Genomic DNA, 20,054 nt, shown 5'->3' with positions numbered 1-20,054 from the left:
GACCGTTTTATCATTTTTTCCTGTAGGTACAGAAACCATGGATCTCTCTCTCTCTTCTAGAATGAACGCTTGTTTGCTGAAATTGAGTATATACGGAAAATGGTAAACTTTCATATCCCAATTTGATCATACTTATGCTTTTGATAACTATATATTTTCTCTATACGTGTGAATACAAAACAAGGAAAGTGAGTTTTGAAATTCTATCTTATGTAATGTTCTTTAGTCATACTCTAAAATGAGATTTTGTTTTCTTATTAGGTATAGAAGAATCCATTGGAGCAGTGAAGCCAACTTGGAGCAATCGATTGATATAAGACTTTTTGTATGGTTGGTAGCAAAATCTTGCTTATTTTAGGCTTGTTGGTAGCTAAAGATGTCAATGTTTATTCTTTTTGTATGTAAACTACATTTAACAAAAAATAGTTATTAGTCAATCCTAATGTACGAATATTACAAAGTGTATCATAACGTATATATATTATAATGTTGACTATTTGTTTTCATATGAGTGATTTATTATAACAATTTTGTGATTAAACTAGTTAGTGTAATGACGGAGCGGCTAGAAGAACATGACATGACATGTATTTTATTGTAAAAAATGTAGTAATTAAGAAATATACGACAAAAAAAAATCATAATATACGAATTCGTGACAGTTAACTGTCGTCAATATCGAAACAATAAGATGTCAATGTTTATTCTTTTTGTATGATTAAGTGATATCAAATTGGAAAAGACAATTAGAAAAAAAAAATAATAAATAAATAGGAAGTTCTTCAAAAAAAAAAAAAAAAGGAAAAGAAAAGAAAAGGGAAAACCCTAACAACTTTTTTGTTAAATAAAATAACTCAGTCATCTGTCACCACGCCAACGTCGTTCATCCGCTCGGACCGCTGCCACCGTCGTCCTTCATTTCTCCCTTACTCCACAGTCCTTTTGGTGGTTTCCGCTCGCCGGCAAATTCTACTGAATTTTGTATTTCTTCTCTTCAGATCCTTTCCTTTTTTGATCTTTTCGAGACACAGGGTTGAGATGGATCCGAACTCCGTTAAGTCCACCCTTTCAAATTTAGCATTTGGAAATGTAATGGCTGCTGCAGCTCGTGATTATCAAAAGGTATTTGTACCATCAATTTGCCCTTCCAAAGTTGTGTTTTTTATTTAATTTTTTCTTTATTCGGATCTATTTCTCCAGCTTCGTTTTGAGATATCAATAGCGATCGGGTTATATTAGTGTCTGATTCTAGAAAGCATTAACATATCATCTATAACTGCAACTTCAGTTTATTGATCTGCAACCTAGACATTGCTGCATTGAATCAGATGATTCTTCTTCCTTCACCCCTATCAAATTGCTTTGTACATAACTACAGAACCTGGATCACACTCTTTTGGCATAATTTAACCTTATTCAATACAATGCAGCAATGTTTTTTTATTTTTCATTTATTTAAATGTGCTACAACTCTGCACCAGTGTGTTGTTATAGTTAACCTATGATTTAATCAGAGTGGCTTAGTTTGATAAATTGGACTGCGTTATATGAGGCTGACCTTCGATTCTTCTTATGTTGGTTCTTTTGTTTGAAAGTAGTAGTGAAGTATCAGTATGTTGTGATATATTTTTTCAAAATTTTGTTTCATAAGTACTTACTGGTTTCAAAGGTTAAACTCAAAATACCCCTCTAGGCTCTATCTGTGTTGTCCATATATGCATCTCTACTGGATTCCAGGCGTGTGATTCTCTCAGGAATCTTGCAACAAATTTTTTCCCTCAACTAAAAATTTCCCCATTTACATGTCCATCATAACATTGACCTTAGGGATTTTGGGCTTTACATTTATATTTCCTTAATGTGGGAACATTGACTCTTTGGGATCTCATTCTCTGACCTTTCTTTTCTTCGAAGCTCTTGGTAAATGATGCTCTTACCAAAAATTTTAAATTCAGAACATTTTATACTTCTTATGGATAACTGGGAATCGTTGAGGGCTGTGAAGTATGATTGCAGTTTTTACCGGTTTCTTGAATATATTTATGGACTTTACAGGAATTGCTTGCTCAAGGGAAGGCTCAGGCATCAAACTCTAACAACGAGGAAGTTGATCTTGACGAGTTGATGGATGTACGTTTAATGATTGGGGTCCTTCCATACTGCACTCTAATGCTCGTGATTTTCACTAATGTTTGCTTACCTGGGTCAGGATCCAGAGCTGGAAAAGTTGCATGCAGATAGAATTGCAGCCCTGAAGGTCTGAGTTTGTGTGTAGTTGTTTATATATGTTCTATCTTCATCTGCAATTTGGAGTTCTCCATTGGTCACCAAGTTAGGTTCCTATAGACTCGAAACATGTTTTTATAAGCTCCCATTAACATGGAAATTCAGTTCATGTTTACCAAACATGAAACTTTCGTTCATATTTACCAAACCCTTGGCCTTTATCCAATTGTATATTCTCCTGTGTGCAGTTCATTGTGATTCGTAATGTGTCACGATTGATTCTGATTTTCAGTTTGGTGCCAACTTTCCCAAATAGGCAATGCATTAACATTATCATTTGTTTAAGCAGAAGGAAGCTGAGAAGAGAGAAGCAATGAAGAGACAAGGGCATGGCGAATACAGAGAAATAACAGAGGGAGACTTTTTGGGAGAAGTCACTGGAAGTGAAAAAGTGATTTGCCACTTCTATCATCATGAATTCTATCGGTGCAAGTAAATCTTTAAATTTGAAATCCCTTACTAATCCAAACAATATGCGGTGTACATTGTAAAAGTCTCATATCGGATCCTTCTTTCTTAGGATTGTGGATAAGCATTTGAAGACTCTTGCACCAAAACATTTAGACACAAAATTCATCAAGCTTGACGCGGAGGTTGGTATAATTTTTTTTATTTTAACAGCAGTATCGGCTCTTTTTGAACCATTTGTTGTGAAAGTTTGTCCTCGTGAAGAACTTGTAGGGGCTAATTTTCTGAAAGAAAATTGCAGAATGCACCCTTCTTTGTTACTAAACTTGGAATCAAAACTCTGCCTTGCGTTGTTCTCTTCAGGTAAACATCAATTTTCCTTGGTCCAGTGATTCTTGTAGACATACCTTTCTAGTTAGTGAAAGGCAACTAGGTAGGGATTCTATTTGTTGCTAATATGTCAAAAGAAAAGGGGAACTATGTAAAAGAGACAGCCCCAGATTCGCGGATAGTGATAATATGGCTCAATTAGTTGTTCAGAGAGCTAAAAATCTTCTCATTATAATTAGTGCGAACATGGTTCAAGTAGTTGTTTTGAGAGTTATGACATGGTGCAGCTTTCTTCTCTCTTAACCTATTGGATAGAAGCCCAATGATTTTGTAAATTTCATACATCGATGAAATTTGTTTCTTATAAAAAATAAAGTTAGGGCAGGCTACACCTATCTATGGCCTCTTCATTTGCCACACGGCAAGAAAATAATAATTTAACCTTTTTGAAAATGTTCAAATTTCTTACAACAAGACATTTTTTAATTTAACAATTGCTGGGTTATAAAAAGATAGTTGTAGCTTGGGCTACACTCAAATATTGTTGATAAAATAACAGTAGTAGTTCTACATTTGGTGGGTTTGTGTGCACGAATCTGTTTTGAAGGACTTCGGTTCTTTTGGCTGCAGGAAAGGCGTTGCTACAGATAGGCTTGTTGGGTTCCAAGATTTAGGTGGAAAAGATGATTTCAGTACAAAGACGTTGGAAATTCTTTTGACAAAGAAAGGTGGATTTTCTATCGGATATGTTATATTAACTCTCAGTTATGTGACTTTCTGACCCTAAACACAATATTCAGGTATCATCAGTGAGAAAAAGGAAGAAGAGGAAGACGAGTACGATGAAAGCAGGCGAAGGTCAGTGAGATCCTCTATCAATATTGATTCCGACTCAGACTAGGGAACAGAGTTTGCCATTCTCCATTGAATTACAAAAAACATGTTGAAGTATTTTGTGAGTAAACTCCAAGACTGAACATAGTTTACAAGCTATTGACATTGAAGTTAAAACCATTATAATCTTAACGAGATTGATAAATCATTTACTTTAGTTCTTGATTAGATATTTAATAAACTTGTTTGTTCAATATAATTTTAAAAACAGACTACCTACAATTGCATTGTGTTTGAATAGACGAGTAGGAACTTTGTGTTCACCTTTATGTCAGAAATCAGAATGTAATGTGAGAATAACTGGTCATGTTTCCTGTTTATATATAAGCTTATCACGAGTTGTGGTTTAATGAAGAGTCCTAGAAGAAGGGGGGAAATGGTGTTTTAGTAATAAGAAATGCATAATGTTGAATTAAAGGGAAAGTAACTTTCTTTAACAGTCAATATGGCTATTAATTTATTAATCATAAACTTAGGAGTTGTATTTAGGAACAAGATGGATTTGGTTTTGTTGGTTTTGTAATTACTCATCATTCATGAATGTAAAAGGAAAAAGTAAATAGGTTTTTTTATCATAGCAAATCAGCTGTTCGATTTCTTGTTGGGCTCCTAGTTTTATCATGTAAAACTTTAAATAAATTACGGTATTAATTTAGGCAATACATAGACCATTTTTTAATATTATTCCTGCTCAATATTTCTGCACTAAGATAATTCTTAACATATATATATATATAAAAGAGTAGCAAGAAAAATTATAGTATGATTCCTTCTCGTGCATTTGTAATTAGCTGATTCTACTTAAATGAGTCTACTAGGCTTGAAAAAGAGTGTCTACTTTGATGAAACTAACAAATTTAAATCTTTATTTTTATGAAAAATAACTTTAGTCTCCGAACTAAAAAGAGGAGATAAAAAAAAGGTAGAAGTTCATTCCATGATGACAAATTTGTGAAATTAGTATTTATACTTTTAAATTTGATTGAAAATAAAAACAATTTAGTTTTTTATACTTTTAAATTTTGAAACAATTTAGTCTCTAAAATTTAATAAGTAACAATTTAATCCGCATATTTTACAATTTTTAACGGTTTAGTTTTTATCGTGAAAAATATTAGTGTGATTAAATAAAATTAATTTATTACGTAATTGACAACTTTATTTTTATGTTTTTTTTTTCAATAGAAACAAAATCTTTATAAATTGCATAGGATTTAAATAATTTAAATTTAAAAGTATAAATACCAACTAAGTTTGATAGATTAAATTGTTGCTTTTGGAGGAACAAAAATGCTTTTTAATCTTAATTCTTCTGAAAAGTTTATTACTTGTATCTTTTGTTTTAAAAAAGATGATTAAATTATCACAAAATACAAATAGCCGTAAGCTAGGAGTTGATTTTAATTATACCCCTAAACTTAGAAGTTTTCGTTTTAATCTTGAAAGTTTGGGTTTTTCTTTTTCCTTTTGTCTTTTCAAAACAACCATGGAAAGGTTTTGACATAAATTTATAAACAATAAATTTGTGTAGTTTAGTAAGTAAGCAACAAAATTGTGAATTCTTTTGTATCTCCCTAATTCCTAATTTATATACAGCTCAAATTATTTATTCAGATCTTTTAACTCACACATTTTGCTTCATCTAAAATAATTACATGAAGTATATCTGTTACCTAGATTTTGTTCCTAAGAATTTGATGAGGTGAATAATTTAACGAGAAGTATCAGTTAATCACAACAATCTTAATACAAATAATTTCCAACATAATGAACCTAAAGAGGCTACCTTTAGAATGAGATGTTGGGTTTTAAAAACAATAAAAATATAAAGAAGCCTTCCTATCTTTTTTGTGAAGTTCTTAACATTTCCTTTCAATTAAATGAACAAATTACGAACATTGATCTGACCTTTTCCCCCATTTTGCAATTAGCCCACCAATTTGTTTGGAGATTATTCATTTTTAGAACCATTGGGGGATGAAACTTCTGTGCCACATATTGGACAAACCCTTTTGATTTGAAGCCATTCGCCTATACATTCTGAATGATACGGATGCTCACAAGGAAGAGCAGCCAATTCTTCACCATCATCATATTCAACTTGGCAAATCACACACCGATCTATCCCACTTCTGTTTTCGATAGTTTGGAACTTGCTCGAGTGCAAGCATGAAGGTATTTCGTTTATCGGTAGGCCCCTCTTTTCTTCCCCAATGAACTCCCCTAATGCAATCAACTCCTCATAAGTTAGCTCATCCAGATCAAAACCCTCAAAATCCCCATCTTCATCTTCTTCCATATCATCATTTCCATCCGTAGTCTCCTCATCGTCTTCCAAAAAAGCCCACCGGGATACAAGTTCTTGCCTTTGTGAGGTAGCATTTGTATCGAGACCATTGTTGCTGTTGGAATCTGAATTTTCGTCTTCTTCACTATCACTTGCAATGGTCTCCAGCGTCGTATAGGCCAACTCGTGCTCCTGCTGTTGCATTGCCAAGGCCATGATCAAATCTGTGTTCACCTGTTCAACATAAGCAAGAGAAATCCTTTGGGGAAGCTGCGGTTGCTGCTGCTGCTGCTGCTTATTATCCTCTTGCTCTTCCATTAAAAATGATCAAAATCTTAGAGAACATTCATGCTATGCAAGAGCCATGGTTTAGGATATATGAGGTTGTGTTTTTTTTTTTTTTTTTGTTGGTTTCTTGATTGAGAGACAACTTTCATAGAAGGCAACTGGAAACCAACTACGATGAACATTTCAATATTCTAGATTCCCACCTTGTTCAAATTCTTCAGCCTACCAAGCCCATAATCCATCTTTAGAGTAGAGGTTCTAAGTTTTCTTGGCAGAGAAGGCAGGTTTCGTGCAAAGGAAAGGAAAGTTGTATCATTCAAGTAATATATTTTTTATGCTCATTTTAGCAAAACACCAGCCATATCTTACGTCACCTTCCAGCGACGGCCTCAGGCCGCACTGCACAATATCTGATTCAATGGATGGATGGATAAGACAGAATATAACAGATTTGCACAAGCTAAGTTACCATCAATATCAAAAAGTAATTGGAAATTTTCGAATCTAAATTAATCAATTTTGGAACCAAAAGGCACATTTTGTTTCATAAACATTGTCTCAAGTAGACAGTTCTAGATAAAGCCAATTCCATGTCAAATTATATAGAGCACATTACAAGTTTCAGCCCAGCATGAAAGTCTTGCATTTCACTCGTGAACTCCATTGCCCTGGACTGCAGCCTAATTTGAAGTAATCATGAAACAAGTCATCTTTCAAACATCAAAAAAATGGATCAATCCATGCGTCCCTTCAAGATTCGCTCTTTCACTTCAGTAGGCGTACTGCAACAATGACACATTACAGGGTAATTTCAGTGACAAATATACAATGAAAAATCGGAAAAGGTAAACAGAGATAAGAAGGTTAAAAGGGAAAGAGAAAAAGGTAAGAGTTAGGTAGATGTGAAAGAAATTTTTTTTCGTTTACAATGAAAGAAAGAAAAATCTCTGAAATGTTGATTCAATTCTCAGGGTGTCCATAATGGTTGAGATTATTTTATTATTATTACTATTATTTGAATACAACATAATCGTTTAAATTATTAACTAGAGAGAAAAAATTACATGCAACACATCAAAAGATTAGAAATTTTCTTTTATTACCCCACCCTCCCACAACTACTATCCGTAGTCTCTAGTCTATTGTCGAGAAAAGGGACCTAGGTAGAGTTTTCTTTTATTACCTACTTTTTGAAAAAAAATCTAAAAACCCTAGCCAAAATTTGAAAACAGTAGATTTTAAAAACTTGGTTTTGTTTTTTGAAATTTTGCATAGAATTCGTTGTGTTTTTAAGGTGAAAAGTTTACCAAAAAATTGTTAAGAAAACCAAAAACGAAAATTATGAAACAAGACATAATAATGCGTACCTAGTCAATTAATAAATTGCACAATTTTCCTCATGACAAGTTCTGTTACAGATATTATCATTATTATTGCCTTTTTTATAATATGTGGATTGGTGTATTAAGGTAATTTTATGTCATGAATATTATTTCGTCCAAAGTAATATAATTGTAAGGCAAAAGCAATATCTACCAGAGTAATCACAATCCACATCAAACTTCTTAAAAACACACACACGAATAAACTATCCAGAAAGATATATCGACCATTAAACATAGAGAGTTAAGAATATGTGGCTTACACAACATAGACATGCCCTCCCCATCCACTCAAACAGTCCCTATCCACAGAAGAAAGCAGCGCTTGAGAGATGGTCTCAAATAATTCCTCTGGTTCCTGGGCATTACAAAAATGAATCAACGGAGTGAGTTTAGTTGAGAACATTTTCACAAAAGAAAAGAACTATGACAATATTTTTTCCTAACAAGAATATTTAAGGTGCTATCAATCAATAGGACAAATTTGAACATCATGTGCAGCATAGCACAATCAGATAAAAGAATCTATGGTGGCTTTCCATTCTAACAGGAGGTGTTCAATTAAAAATCCAAAAGGGCAAGACCATATTGGACTGTCTTTTAAAAGCTGAACCACTATCTCAAAACTGGATAATTAAAGGCGCCCAATAATATAGGGCGACTGAAATTTCATTTTTATATCCGAACCAACTTGCACGCATCTCGACTAATCTTACGGGACACCCGCATGACCCTACAACATTTGGGTGCCAATTTAAAGAAATGTCGGTTTTTTAACTTAGTTCTCCTTTTTCTTCTTTTTTTCGGTCTTTGGAAAATAACCCATAAGTTTATTGCTTTTGGTTTTCAATATTTTCGAATGTCAATCTAACCAACTGATAAATGCCCAGTGCCACTCATATACTTGTCTTAACCTTCAATGCTCTTACTCAAAGACGCCATGTTGGCCATCTCTCAGGAAATTCGAAATTCAGATTTTTTTATCACTTCATCAGTTCACCACAGTACATTTTAAGTCACTATCCATGACCAAAGAGTGATCTTCACTTTTTTCTTCTCTTTTTCCAATGATTGTCCATGAACATACCAATTCCTTTGATCCATGAATGTCTGATTTTCCAACTCCAACTAGAAGAGTGTTTTACTTCCCTAATTTATTCTTCCATTCTCTAAAATGGTTGATGTACATCTATAATCAGATTTTTTTCTACTCTCTTTCTAACACACACGTGCACTAATTTCTCTGCCTCTTCCTTCTATGGACATACACTTAATCCTTTTTCTTCTATTATGATTCTGTTTCTGCATCCCTGTTTTCATGTATTCGTCATTCTCAAGCCAAAGCCATGGCATTTAGTACTATATTCTGAAGTCTTTCCTCTTAAGGGTTCTCTTTTCTTTTGCATACTGCATCCTCATGTAAAGCAATTTAGAATCCCAATTACAAATATAAAGCATATTTAAATGGAGTATACCAACATACCATGTCAGGTTTAAACATTGCCTCACAAGCACCATAAAGGGACTCCGATGCAGTACCAGAAACAACAAAATCCTTAGCAAGCTCTCTGTGAACCAATGAATTTGACACATATGAGTTTTACATTTAATAATCCTAAATCTAGCAAAATATTCATCTCAGAAATCAGATTCCAATGCAATGTGTCGCAGAGGCTGCAACTTCAAGCCAGATGCACATTTCAAACAAAATGAAGAAATGCAAATAATGATTTTAGAGAAAAATAAAATCAAACAAAATAAAGAAGTTGGTAACTAGGAAAAAAAAAGAGAAAAAGAGAGTACTCACTTGGCCCCAATGGAATCCATCGTGCAAATGAAGGGTTTGTCTTCATCACTCAATCCAGCAATTACAGGCTGGCAAAAATATGGACCAAACCTACAAATAAGAAAATTGATATACGAGTTTTTATCCATACTAAAAGACCAAATAACAGTCATAAATTCAACCTCTTATCAAAAAAGAATGAATCTTATAGAAAATGTTATAAACACAACCCTTCTCCTGTCAATTGATATCCATGGATGACTTATTAAAAAACTATAGAACAAAAAATTTTCAGAGCGATAAGTACTTAGTACTAACCCAATCCCATAATATCACAATTTCATCATGGCCATTTCTATAAAGTAGGGTAATTGAGACAGTTTAGTTTGGTACTGTGATCCACTTCATGAAATTTAAGAAGACCAAAATATAAGTATTCAGATCATGCAAATAATACTAGTGTTTGGTATCCAAACACTTAAAACATACAAACTTATTGTTGCAACATTAAGAAGAAACTACAAGCTAAACATTTGATTTGAGGTACTTGCATACTGACACTTCTGATATCTCTCCCAACCTATTCACTCACCCAATGCTAACTTCCTCTTTCCACAGTCCCTCCATTTATAACCAAACCCCATAACCACCGCCTACGGCCTACCTAATTACTATTATACACTTACAATATCTCTAATTGCATTCCTATCATTAACCTTTTGGTATATTCATGGCATATGTGAAAAACTAACTTACATCCTACTGAGAGTAAAGGTTCATTCTACAATTACACAGTCGTTATTATGTCACAACAGATCTTGTTGCCTATAAATGCTAGGTTAGAGACTAGGAACTATCTTGAGATGGACACTTGATCCAATACAGTTCCCAACTTTGTCCACATTTCAACAATCCAGAAATTCAACTTGCAATCCTATTTTAAACTAAGTATAGAATATCTTATTAGTCATTCAAACATATACCAATTCCATAACACGGTCTAACTACATGCATGTACTGTATAGCATTGAAAGGTTCCCAAGCAATAAACTCTCAAGTTAGCTTAAAATCTCACACCAAAGGACAAGAATTACATTGGTAGAAGAATCAACACACACAAAGGAAGCTGTGGAAATCCTATAGAAATCCCATCCATATTTTTTCATCGAAAACGAGAAATAGAGAATATGGGTACTGAAAAAGAGGAAAGAAATAACTAAGTAGTTGTCCAACCTTTTCTCATAAAGAATAGCTGAGACCAGGCTAGCAAAAGTCTCAGGCTTCATGTCCCTCTCTTCACGAAGTTGGTACAGTTTGTGCCGGAAAACAAGCCGTTGATACCTTCATTTCAAGGGCAGGAGGTAAGCAATGACAAATTAGACCAAAACAAAGAAATCCACCAACAGAAACATACAGTGTCTGAGCATCGGTACCAAGCCCCGAAAGGCCAAGAAATAGCTTGTCATGAATCCTGTAAATTTTCTGGAAATCTGTGGCAATAGTCTGCAGCTGAACACCAAGCCTACGATCACTGGCAATGGCAAAGCAATTCTTCCCCACCATCGCAACTACAGCACTTCCATTATACTCAAAGATCTACAATGACAATCCAATATCAAAATAATGAACTACACGCTAATTAAAAGTTCCAGAAGCAGCAAAATAATGCTAAGAAGAAAAACGCACCGACATCAGGTCAGAAAATGAAGCTTTCCTTGTGGAAAAACTATGAGAATCTCTGCGATATGAGGGAAAAAAAGGGTAAGCAATCGTCAGTCCAGGTCGATCGGAAATGTTTGCGCCGAAATCGAAACGGAAATTAAAATCAAAGGAACAGAATCACATTCCAAAACCCTAAAAAGGAAAACAATGAGATATGGAAAATGAACTGAATCTTTGAAGATGAAAGAAGAAATCGAAACCTGAAAGAAGAGAGAGTTGAATCGCAAAGAGAAATGCTGGAACGAGCAACACACTTGATTTTAGTAGATATTGGATGGCTTGGGCTTTACTCCAACCCCTTTGCCTCAGTTTCTTGCGTTTGTTAATTTTTCTAATTATTACTTTGTTAAGTTCTTAAAATTATCGGAATCTTCTTTTTCGGGTTTACTTCTAAAACCCACGAGTTCATAACTGAACCAGTGGTCTCCATTTGAAAAATGGACAAACCAACTCAATTGGGCCTCTATTTTGGGCCTCAACAAATTGGGCTACTAAGGAATACACAAAGTCTTGGAATTTTCTGGCGATAAACTTCAATGTTATGTATGAGAAGAGTTAGATGTATTTAAATAATAATACATATAATTGGTACGTGAATTAATAATTTATTATAATTTATTATTTTATTAAATTTGACCTATTATGTTATCTATTTAACTAAGATTCAAGATTCCTAATTGAGTATGGATTAAATTGGTAGAAGCCTACTCTAGATTGATTAGGATTTAATAGAAATCCTAATTGAACTAGTATATAAAAGGGACTTAGAGCTATGGTCTCCAATATACTAAAACAATAGGCACTCAATCTTTCTACTATTCTATCAAGAGAAAGATCCCACTAATGACATTTAGGGTTTTGATTGAGAAGACAATAGCTATTTTATAGTAATAATCAACGAAATCTAGTACGTAAATTACTCTTAACAATTTAACATGAATGATCTTGGGTTGATCTATTTTATAGATTTAAAAGTATTTATGCCAACAAGTGGTACCAGGGCATGAATTTCATGTTGGATTGTTGGAATTTTTTTTTATTGGTTTCTTGATTCAAAATTTGATTAACCATATTATGGTCTTAGGTTTAATTGATCTGATTCAATATTTTATTAATTATGTTGTGAATACAAGTTTAATTGATCATGTTGTAGGTTCAATATTTGATTAATCATATTGTGGTTTTATGTTTAATTGATCTAGATTTAAGATTTGATTATTCATGTTGTGAATTCAAGTTTAATTTGAGCAAGATTAATTTATCATTATGCGGATTAAACTTGAATGATAATTTTTTGGGATGTTCACATGCTTATGTTGCATGAATTGTATTTTAATGAAACCAATTATTTGGTGAATTTTGATAAAGATTTATGTTCTTCCTCCATTATTTTTTTTACAATAATAAAATTATCATTATTGTGTCTCATATTTTAGATTGAATTAACAAAATAACATGTTGCCAAAGTAGCCTCTGTTATCTAGATTAGTTTAACTCTAAAATATAGGATATGCATATTCATTGGATTTATACGAATGATTATCAGTCCAAAGGAAGATAATTATTTGGCCAAATTATGAGTATGCATGTGACAATGAGTAAGTGATAGTTATAAGGATTTTTCATGTGAAAAATAGTCAATCTAAAGAAAGGCTAATTGGAGAGTACTAAAGTTGATATCTCTACCCAAAGGTTGAATATCAATGTTGTGCTAGGTATCTTGTAAAAGGGACCCACCATATATGTGAAATTATTTTGTCATATTTTATTTTATGACATATTACACCCCCTCTCGAACGACCTACTAACTTAGCCTGGAAGACGACATGAAGCCGACTGACATCACTCTCCTCTAACGATACCTGTCAATTTTGATAAACTATTGAACCTGATAAACATGCTAATATTGTATATAAACTACTTTTCATGCAACACAACACAACGGAACCTAAACAACCCATAGACATACATGGAAATGTAGCCCTGAAACAGTTGGTTTAGCAAATAAACCTGATTAAGACATCCTAAGTAGAAGGATATCCAACAAAAGTTTATACAATCACAACACGCAGAGCTTACATAAATTGTAAAGTATCTAAATCCTTCAAAGACAAATAAACACATAACAAAATAGACTATGTACAACTCCACCCATGTACTGGCTAATGATCTTAGAGCTTTCAGCAGACTAAGGTAGTTTATCAGGCATCGGGAGCTCGATCTCTACCTGAAAAGTGAAAAAACATTTTGGAAGAGTAAGTTATAAAGCTAAGTGAGTGATTAAGTTCAAAACTGTAACTCTGGAAATCAGAGCACATGAAAAACCTTACACATTTTTATATGTTTAGTCAAAACCTTAAATATAAACGTGTACTACTAACAGTTTTCTCAAATACTCAGCAAGTTTGTCATTGAAATATAGCAAGGCATATCTATTTTTAACTAACATGACAAATCTATATTGTGTAGGGCATGCCCAGTACAACCAACGTTTACTAGCTCTACAATGTAGTGGGACCCGCCCAACACTCCCTTTGTCTTTGTTGTAGTGGGGTCTGCCCCAACACTCATGACAACATCAATGTTACGGAGTACACTCAAACTCGACAACGAAATCTAACCTATGTGCACACGGTACCATATAGCCTCGAGCTCAACATCTAAGTCATATTGTTAACAAAAATTTCAGAAAGTCATACGAAAACATTAAACTATGTATGCTATCATTATCTTTTATGAAACTCAAGCTTATTCAGATTGTTCGTGGAAAATTGAATATTTAAAGAAAAAAAACAATACTTGCTTAAAATGATATTGTTTCAACTACTTTTCAGAAAGTTGATAATAACGTGTTCATGTATAAATTTCATCATAAAACCTAATATTAAAACTTGGCTTGAAACAGTTCATAGAAATCAAATTAAAGCATAGAAACATAAACATAAATAGGAGTTTAGAAATATGTTTTGCCACTCACAACCTTATGTTAATTCCATGGTGTAGACTCAGTCTATTTCTTTTAAGTCTGTCAAACAAACCAAAAGAGTGTCAAACCTTATATAGTCTTGTATCTTTATACTAAACTAAAGATGACACACAAAATATGACATCCATCGATTCTAAACTTAAGTATAAAAGAACATTCCACAATTTTTCTTAAAATTAATTTTTCAAATTCAACAACCTAACTTCAAATATTCATAACTTTCTCAATACTTGACTAAAAATAATGTTATTTATATCAGATGCTTCACTTTGAACTCCTCTACAACTTACTTGAAGGAAAGAAAATGAAATACCCAACAGATGACTACAAAAATCGCCCATAACAGAGGTAGTCCAAAATCAGGTCTTATTCTAACATTTGACTCATTTATGAAATTAAGCTTACTTTCAATCATTTTTTACTCATAGTTTCTTCGTGAAATATTTAGAAAATTTAATAATATTTTCAACCATACCTAATAGAGCTTCTAAATCGCTCTATACAATCTAGAAACTAAAAAAAATCATAGACTTCACGATTTTCCACACTAAATTGTGACCTAAATGCCTTTTCAAAAAACATTACTTTAACATTAGAATTTGCCCAAACTTCTTTAACAAAACTTGTTAAAAATTGAATAAAATTTCAAAAAAAAGTAAACCTCACCTTTTATTTTCTCTTGAGCAGTTCAAACAGACTAAAAAACCAGAGGATGTCGGTGTGGATTCAATCTGTGAAGATAAATGACTTAAGTTTGTGTTTCCTGTCTTCTTCAACCTCCAAAGTGCAGAACTGTTGCTTATAATCCTTCTCAAACTCTTCCTCAACCCAAGTCTGAAGTTGATAAACCAAAAAGAGATGAGAAATGAGAGAAGAAAACTTAGACAGTGGAGAAGAAGAAGAGTAAAAAAAGAATGCACTGAATGATTATCCCATCTCCATCTTTTCCTCTTTCTTTTCTTTATTCCCTTTTTTAATATATATATATATATATAAGTTTGTTTCCATTTTTTTTCCTTTTTTTTTTTTCCTTTTCTTTAAAAAATCCAAAATAATTAACCCAACTTGAACTAAAAGCATTGCATTTTTCTTCAACACATTAATTTAACTTCCATTCTTAACAAATTAATTTAACTTCCTATATTATATAGGACAATAGTAAAGAATCCAAGGAAAATTTCACGTTTACACCACATATTAATTGTGAGTATATAATTTATTTTCTCATTCTTTGTTCAGTTAGTCTTACTCAAATATCTGGAAATTTGAGTTCAATCCCAAAGTTAAATGGATTGAATTTCAAGAATTGGAAGGAAAGCTTAGAGAAACTTCTCGGCTGTATGGATGCAGATTTTGCATTAAATATCGACAAATCTGCTTCTATTAAGGAGCAACCGAATATGAAAAAAATTGAGAAGTGGGAACGGTCAAAGTTAAGTTAGTGTAAACCAAGACCGACGTTTCACTAATGGCATTAGGAAAAACTAAACATTAAAATTTATTATTCAGTCTCCCTAACTCGGTCAATATTGACGTCGAAAAAGGGTTTTCAACCTTCCTTCAACATTTAATTACTTATTTAAATTTTCCCGACGTCCTCTTCCACTACGTCGAGGGTAGTTCAACGATTATATATTTATTTCAATCTTTCACCTACGGGTTCCTCATTTGTGTCAGGGAAAGGGAACAATTAAATAATTATTCCAAAGTTTCCCAACGTTTTTGTCCTCGACGTCAAAGAAAGTTTAACGATAAAATCATTATTTTATCTTTTTCTGACGTGTTTTCCTTGAGCATCAACGAAAACTTGGTGATATATATAAAAAAAAAATCAAAATAGCAGAGTAGTTCCGACGTTTTCATTTAAGGCATCGGGCTTGCTCCCTTAAACCAATGCCCCTTGACATGCGTCAGGAGTTGTATGTTGTGCCGACGCTCTATTTTTCGACGTCTCCCTCGACATGGAAAAACTTTCGATTTCTTGTAGTGTCTTAAGTTTTTGGGTAATCTACAATTAGGCATACTTTTGACTGTGCTTCCAACTTCTTGAGATTAGGGCTGGACAAGCTCAAATCCTGAAGTGCCTTAAACTAACTTTACGACCTTTCCAAAGTTCAAAAAAGGTTCTAGAAACACTTTTATTAAGGAACGACATTTAAAATGTAAATTGTAGTATGTACTATATATCTCCAAAAGGTACATGACTATTAAGCATAACTCATCATTGATCAAACTATGTTCAACAAGGTTGTTTTTCTCCTTTCTAACGCACCATTTTGTTGTGGTATTCTAGATGCTAAGAGTTGGGATGTGATTTCATATTTTATCAAATAATCCTAGAATCTTAAGTTCATATGCTCTCTACCTCGATCTATATAAGTGTTTTTATCTCTTCGTCTAACGCACCATTTAGTTACCATTAGTTTGGTGAGAATCTCATTAACCATCTTAGTGGATTATTGTAAGTGTAACTAATAAGAACCACCTAGACATCAGATTTTTATTTATATTTAATTCAATAATTTTTGATGTCATTTTAGTATTTTATAATTTTATCCTTTTTTTTAATAACATTTAAGTATGGATAATTTTTGTTATTTTAATATGTTGCATTAGGGATTTTTTTTAAATAGAGAGTTCATTTAAGTCTGACCATTAAGATGTAAAAACGGTTTTTAACATATTGAATTCAAAATGAACTTTTCCACTGTGTTGATGACGGAGATTCAAACCAACATTTGTAATTCTTGATCTGGGGTTGCATGTTGAGCATTCAGACAAGTTTAATCGTCTTGCTTGTGGAGTGTTCAAACGTTGAGTATCTTTTGGTCTTCGATCAAAAAGTAATCCAATTCTAGTTCTTCCCTTTGGTTTGTTGTCAAATTGATTTGAGGGTTTTAGAATCTGATATTAGGGATTCACGAATTGGGTTCCTAATTTCAAATCATAGGGTTTTCATATCATCTAGTATTAGATCTTAGGATATCTCTCCATGGGAGTATTTTAAATTTCATCCTTAAATTCAACTTTGTTTTTATTCAAATAATTGTACTATTAAAAAGAAAAACAAAAAAATATATGTATCCAAGGATCTGGTTTGCGGCTAAAAATTAATAAGTAAACTAAATGGAAGAAATTGATTGAATAATTGAGGGAAAAAATAACAATGCTAAAAGAAGTTCAATTTTTTAATATGAGAAGGTTGAAAAGAAAAGGCAATTGAAAATCGGTGTTGGGTTTGGAAATTCAGAAAAAAGGAAAAAAAAGTTGGAAGCAAGTACGTCAAGGAAGCTTCTGAATTTCATGTGTTATAAGTAGTTGAATTTCGTAATTCATGTAAGTGTTCTAAGAAATAGCTGACATGTTGATCAAAGCATACTTTTAGTTGCTTGGAAGTATATCAAATTACATCAACATTTGCTTTGGGAGGAGAAAATTGAGATTACATTTTATCACCACTACTATACCGAAACGGGAAAGGTAAAACTTATTTTCACAAATTGTACGTTTTGAGACAAGGGACCAAAAGTGTGGAAAGTTATTGTGAGAAAATGTTGTTATTACTTGAAGATGTTAATATATTTGAGAATGAGGAAGCTATTAGCATGAATCGATCTACAATGAACTTAACGAAGAGATTGTTGAGATGCTTGCCGATCGTTAAGAAATTCAACCATGCGAGGAGATTTGGAAGAAATGTGACACATAGTCATCAAGATAGAACAACAAATCAAAAGAAAATCTTCAACGTACACTAAATCTAAGCATATCTAAAGAGAACAACAACTTCTAATGATATCTAATTCAAGAGGAGCATACCTTGTTGTACATGAGACGGGTTCAATGTAGAACACTCCAAGGATATAGTATCAGTAAACTTGGATTGACTATGTACATCATTATTCTATTTTATGTTGATGTGTATATTGTTGACAATAATGATGTACTCATAAACTATTTTATAAGGCAATATATGATTTCTTCCTATGGGTCTAAGACCCCCTAGATGTAGATGTTACGTTGTCATCTAACTGGATCATCAATATTTCTCTTGTTTTATGATTATTATTTTCTCTGTCTATTACTCATGTTGTTACTTCAATTGTCAGCTTAATCGTTACCTTAAGTTACCAAGTTAATTATGCACCTTTTTTTCACATTGAATAAAACTATAAAGTTTCTTTACGCTTAAGTGTTATCATAGTCTATCACTTTTGCATGGTTTTAAGTTACTAAAGTCCAAGCTAAGTTAATTTTTAAAATTTAGGCATTTTGGCATTTCACTCAGAGGCGCTAGGACTGCCTAAGTTGTGTCCACATCTGTAACACACGAAGGTGGCATTGTGGGTGGGTCGTGACACCCACTTACTATAATATACTTTCTCCAACTCACCTTGATATTGACTTATGCAAACACCATTCATAGGGGGATGCATCAAGGTGTCTCGAGGAAAAGCACAATGTCAAATATGTCATTTTCTTCTACTAAGTGTTTTCAGAACTAGGGTGTTCATTAACTTAGAAAAAAAAATTGACTAATTAACTTTTACTAAGTCATTATATTGTTAATTTACTCAATATAATATTTATATTGATTGTTGGTGAAAATATCACTTTGGTTCTTGTACTTTAAAGTTTGTTCAATTTAAGTCCATATACTTTCAAATGTTCAATTTTAGTCCCTAGATTTTATATCGATATTAAATTTAGTCATTACTACCTATTTTATTATAGATTGTTTCATTACTTTTTATTTTCTTACTAGCATTTTCACTATAAATTTTAAAAATATATTCACATATTGTTTTTGTTCGCATAAAAAGTACTATGTTTATTTAATCAATGTCAATATAAATTAACTTCAAAGACTAAATCTAAGATTTACTAACAAGAATTAAAATTGAACATTTGAAAGTACAATGACTAAAATTGAACAAAATTACAAGTATAGGGACCAAAAACTTCGATTATTTGAATAATATTTATTTTATCTTATTTATTGAACGCTTTAATAAATTTAATCACTTATTGTATACTTATAGATTATTTGACTAATTTCATCATGCACATTGATTCCCAACTAGAGGTGCTTCATTAATGTCGGCTTAAGTACCCCAACCTAAACAAAATGTTCCTTGCCAAGGGTCCTTTATAGGCAAATATTTTATAAATTTAATTTTTTATTAGATCATACCATGAGATTCCTATAATGCACCTTTATGTTTGTCTTTAAGAGACCTTACCAATTAAAAGGTTGTATTATTGGATTCAGAACAACACAAACTCTAGAAATAGGTAAGGTCTCTTAGATCTGTCTTCAATATTGCCTTTCCAACTTCGAGAGTTTGTTATAGTGATCTAATTCAAAGAAATTCTACCCGACCAGGTTACCAACCTAATTTTAGTTATGGGGATCTAATTGACCTATGACTTCTACCTTCAGAGGTCCTTCTTTAACATAATTATAGCATTTATTTCATTGATTTTGTATGAACTCTCAATTTTATTTTGGTAGATCGATCTTGTCCCCTCACATGATGACAACTATTGATATTAAATTTTGGTCAAAGAAAAAAACATATTACTTTCTCACAACATCAACGGTAAACTTGTAATTAGGAGACGATAGAATTAATCTGCATTATTACATGCATTATTACATAAAAAAAAGGTCTTGATGTCTAA

The 20,054-nt window shown here is 32.5% G+C and overlaps 3 protein-coding genes and 1 long non-coding RNA gene across 5 annotated transcripts; 1 reads left to right on the top strand and 3 right to left on the bottom strand.

The window, feature by feature from the left end:
- Positions 1-820: 820 nt before the first annotated feature.
- LOC101217690 (thioredoxin domain-containing protein PLP3B) lies at positions 821-4,128 on the top strand. Its single transcript, XM_004149755.3, has 8 exons — positions 821-1,122; positions 2,056-2,130; positions 2,210-2,257; positions 2,576-2,718; positions 2,807-2,879; positions 2,996-3,057; positions 3,655-3,752; positions 3,825-4,128. Exons 1-8 carry the CDS (start codon positions 1,039-1,041, stop codon positions 3,923-3,925), a joined length of 684 nt encoding a protein of 227 aa, XP_004149803.1. The 5' UTR covers positions 821-1,038; the 3' UTR covers positions 3,926-4,128.
- A 1,497-nt stretch (positions 4,129-5,625) lies between these two features.
- Positions 5,626-6,837, bottom strand: LOC101217935 (E3 ubiquitin ligase BIG BROTHER-related). The gene has a single exon (XM_004149756.3). The coding sequence runs from the start codon at positions 6,521-6,523 to the stop codon at positions 5,870-5,872; it is 654 nt and encodes a 217-aa protein (XP_004149804.1). The 5' UTR covers positions 6,524-6,837; the 3' UTR covers positions 5,626-5,869.
- A 133-nt stretch (positions 6,838-6,970) lies between these two features.
- Positions 6,971-11,762, bottom strand: LOC101218171 (proteasome subunit beta type-3-A). 2 transcript variants are annotated; one of them, XM_004149757.3, is made up of 8 exons: positions 11,584-11,762; positions 11,348-11,399; positions 11,076-11,257; positions 10,895-11,002; positions 9,683-9,772; positions 9,359-9,443; positions 8,139-8,233; positions 6,971-7,275 (listed from the first exon to the last, which is right to left on the bottom strand). In XM_004149757.3, the coding sequence occupies exons 2-8, from the start codon at positions 11,351-11,353 to the stop codon at positions 7,227-7,229; spliced, it is 615 nt and encodes a 204-aa protein (XP_004149805.1). In that variant the 5' UTR covers positions 11,354-11,399; positions 11,584-11,762; the 3' UTR covers positions 6,971-7,226. The 2 variants fall into 2 exon arrangements, with proteins under 2 accessions (XP_004149805.1, XP_031743186.1); XM_031887326.1 differs by lacking the exon at positions 11,584-11,762 and having other exon boundaries at positions 11,348-11,420.
- A 1,565-nt stretch (positions 11,763-13,327) lies between these two features.
- On the bottom strand, positions 13,328-15,332 carry LOC105435857. Its single transcript, XR_969812.2, has 3 exons — positions 15,036-15,332; positions 14,364-14,408; positions 13,328-13,610 (listed from the first exon to the last, which is right to left on the bottom strand). It is a non-coding gene; the product is annotated as an uncharacterized LOC105435857 (long non-coding RNA).
- Between the last annotated feature and the right edge of the window lie 4,722 nt (positions 15,333-20,054).

The sequence above is a fragment of the Cucumis sativus genome, chromosome 6, assembly GCF_000004075.3.
Source record: "Cucumis sativus cultivar 9930 chromosome 6, Cucumber_9930_V3, whole genome shotgun sequence".
NCBI classification, from domain to species: Eukaryota; Viridiplantae; Streptophyta; class Magnoliopsida; order Cucurbitales; family Cucurbitaceae; genus Cucumis; species Cucumis sativus.
Note: the sequence above shows the minus strand (reverse complement) of the source record. Positions and strands in the feature narration are given on the sequence as shown.

Coding starts and splice junctions, on each gene's coding strand:
- LOC101217935 (XM_004149756.3), bottom strand. CDS start 6,523: ATGGAAGAGCAAGAGGATAATAAGCAGCAGCAGCAGCAGCAACCGCAG.
- LOC101217690 (XM_004149755.3), top strand. CDS start 1,039: ATGGATCCGAACTCCGTTAAGTCCACCCTTTCAAATTTAGCATTTGGA. Junction 2,719..2,806: donor CATGAATTCTATCGGTGCAA/GTAAATCTTTAA, acceptor CTTCTTTCTTAG/GATTGTGGATAAGCATTTGA. Junction 3,058..3,654: donor CCTTGCGTTGTTCTCTTCAG/GTAAACATCAAT, acceptor TTTTGGCTGCAG/GAAAGGCGTTGCTACAGATA.
- LOC101218171 (XM_004149757.3), bottom strand. Junction 9,444..9,682: donor ATGGATTCCATTGGGGCCAA/GTGAGTACTCTC, acceptor ATTGGTTCACAG/AGAGCTTGCTAAGGATTTTG. Junction 7,276..8,138: donor GGAGGGCATGTCTATGTTGT/GTAAGCCACATA, acceptor TCATTGTTGCAG/TACGCCTACTGAAGTGAAAG.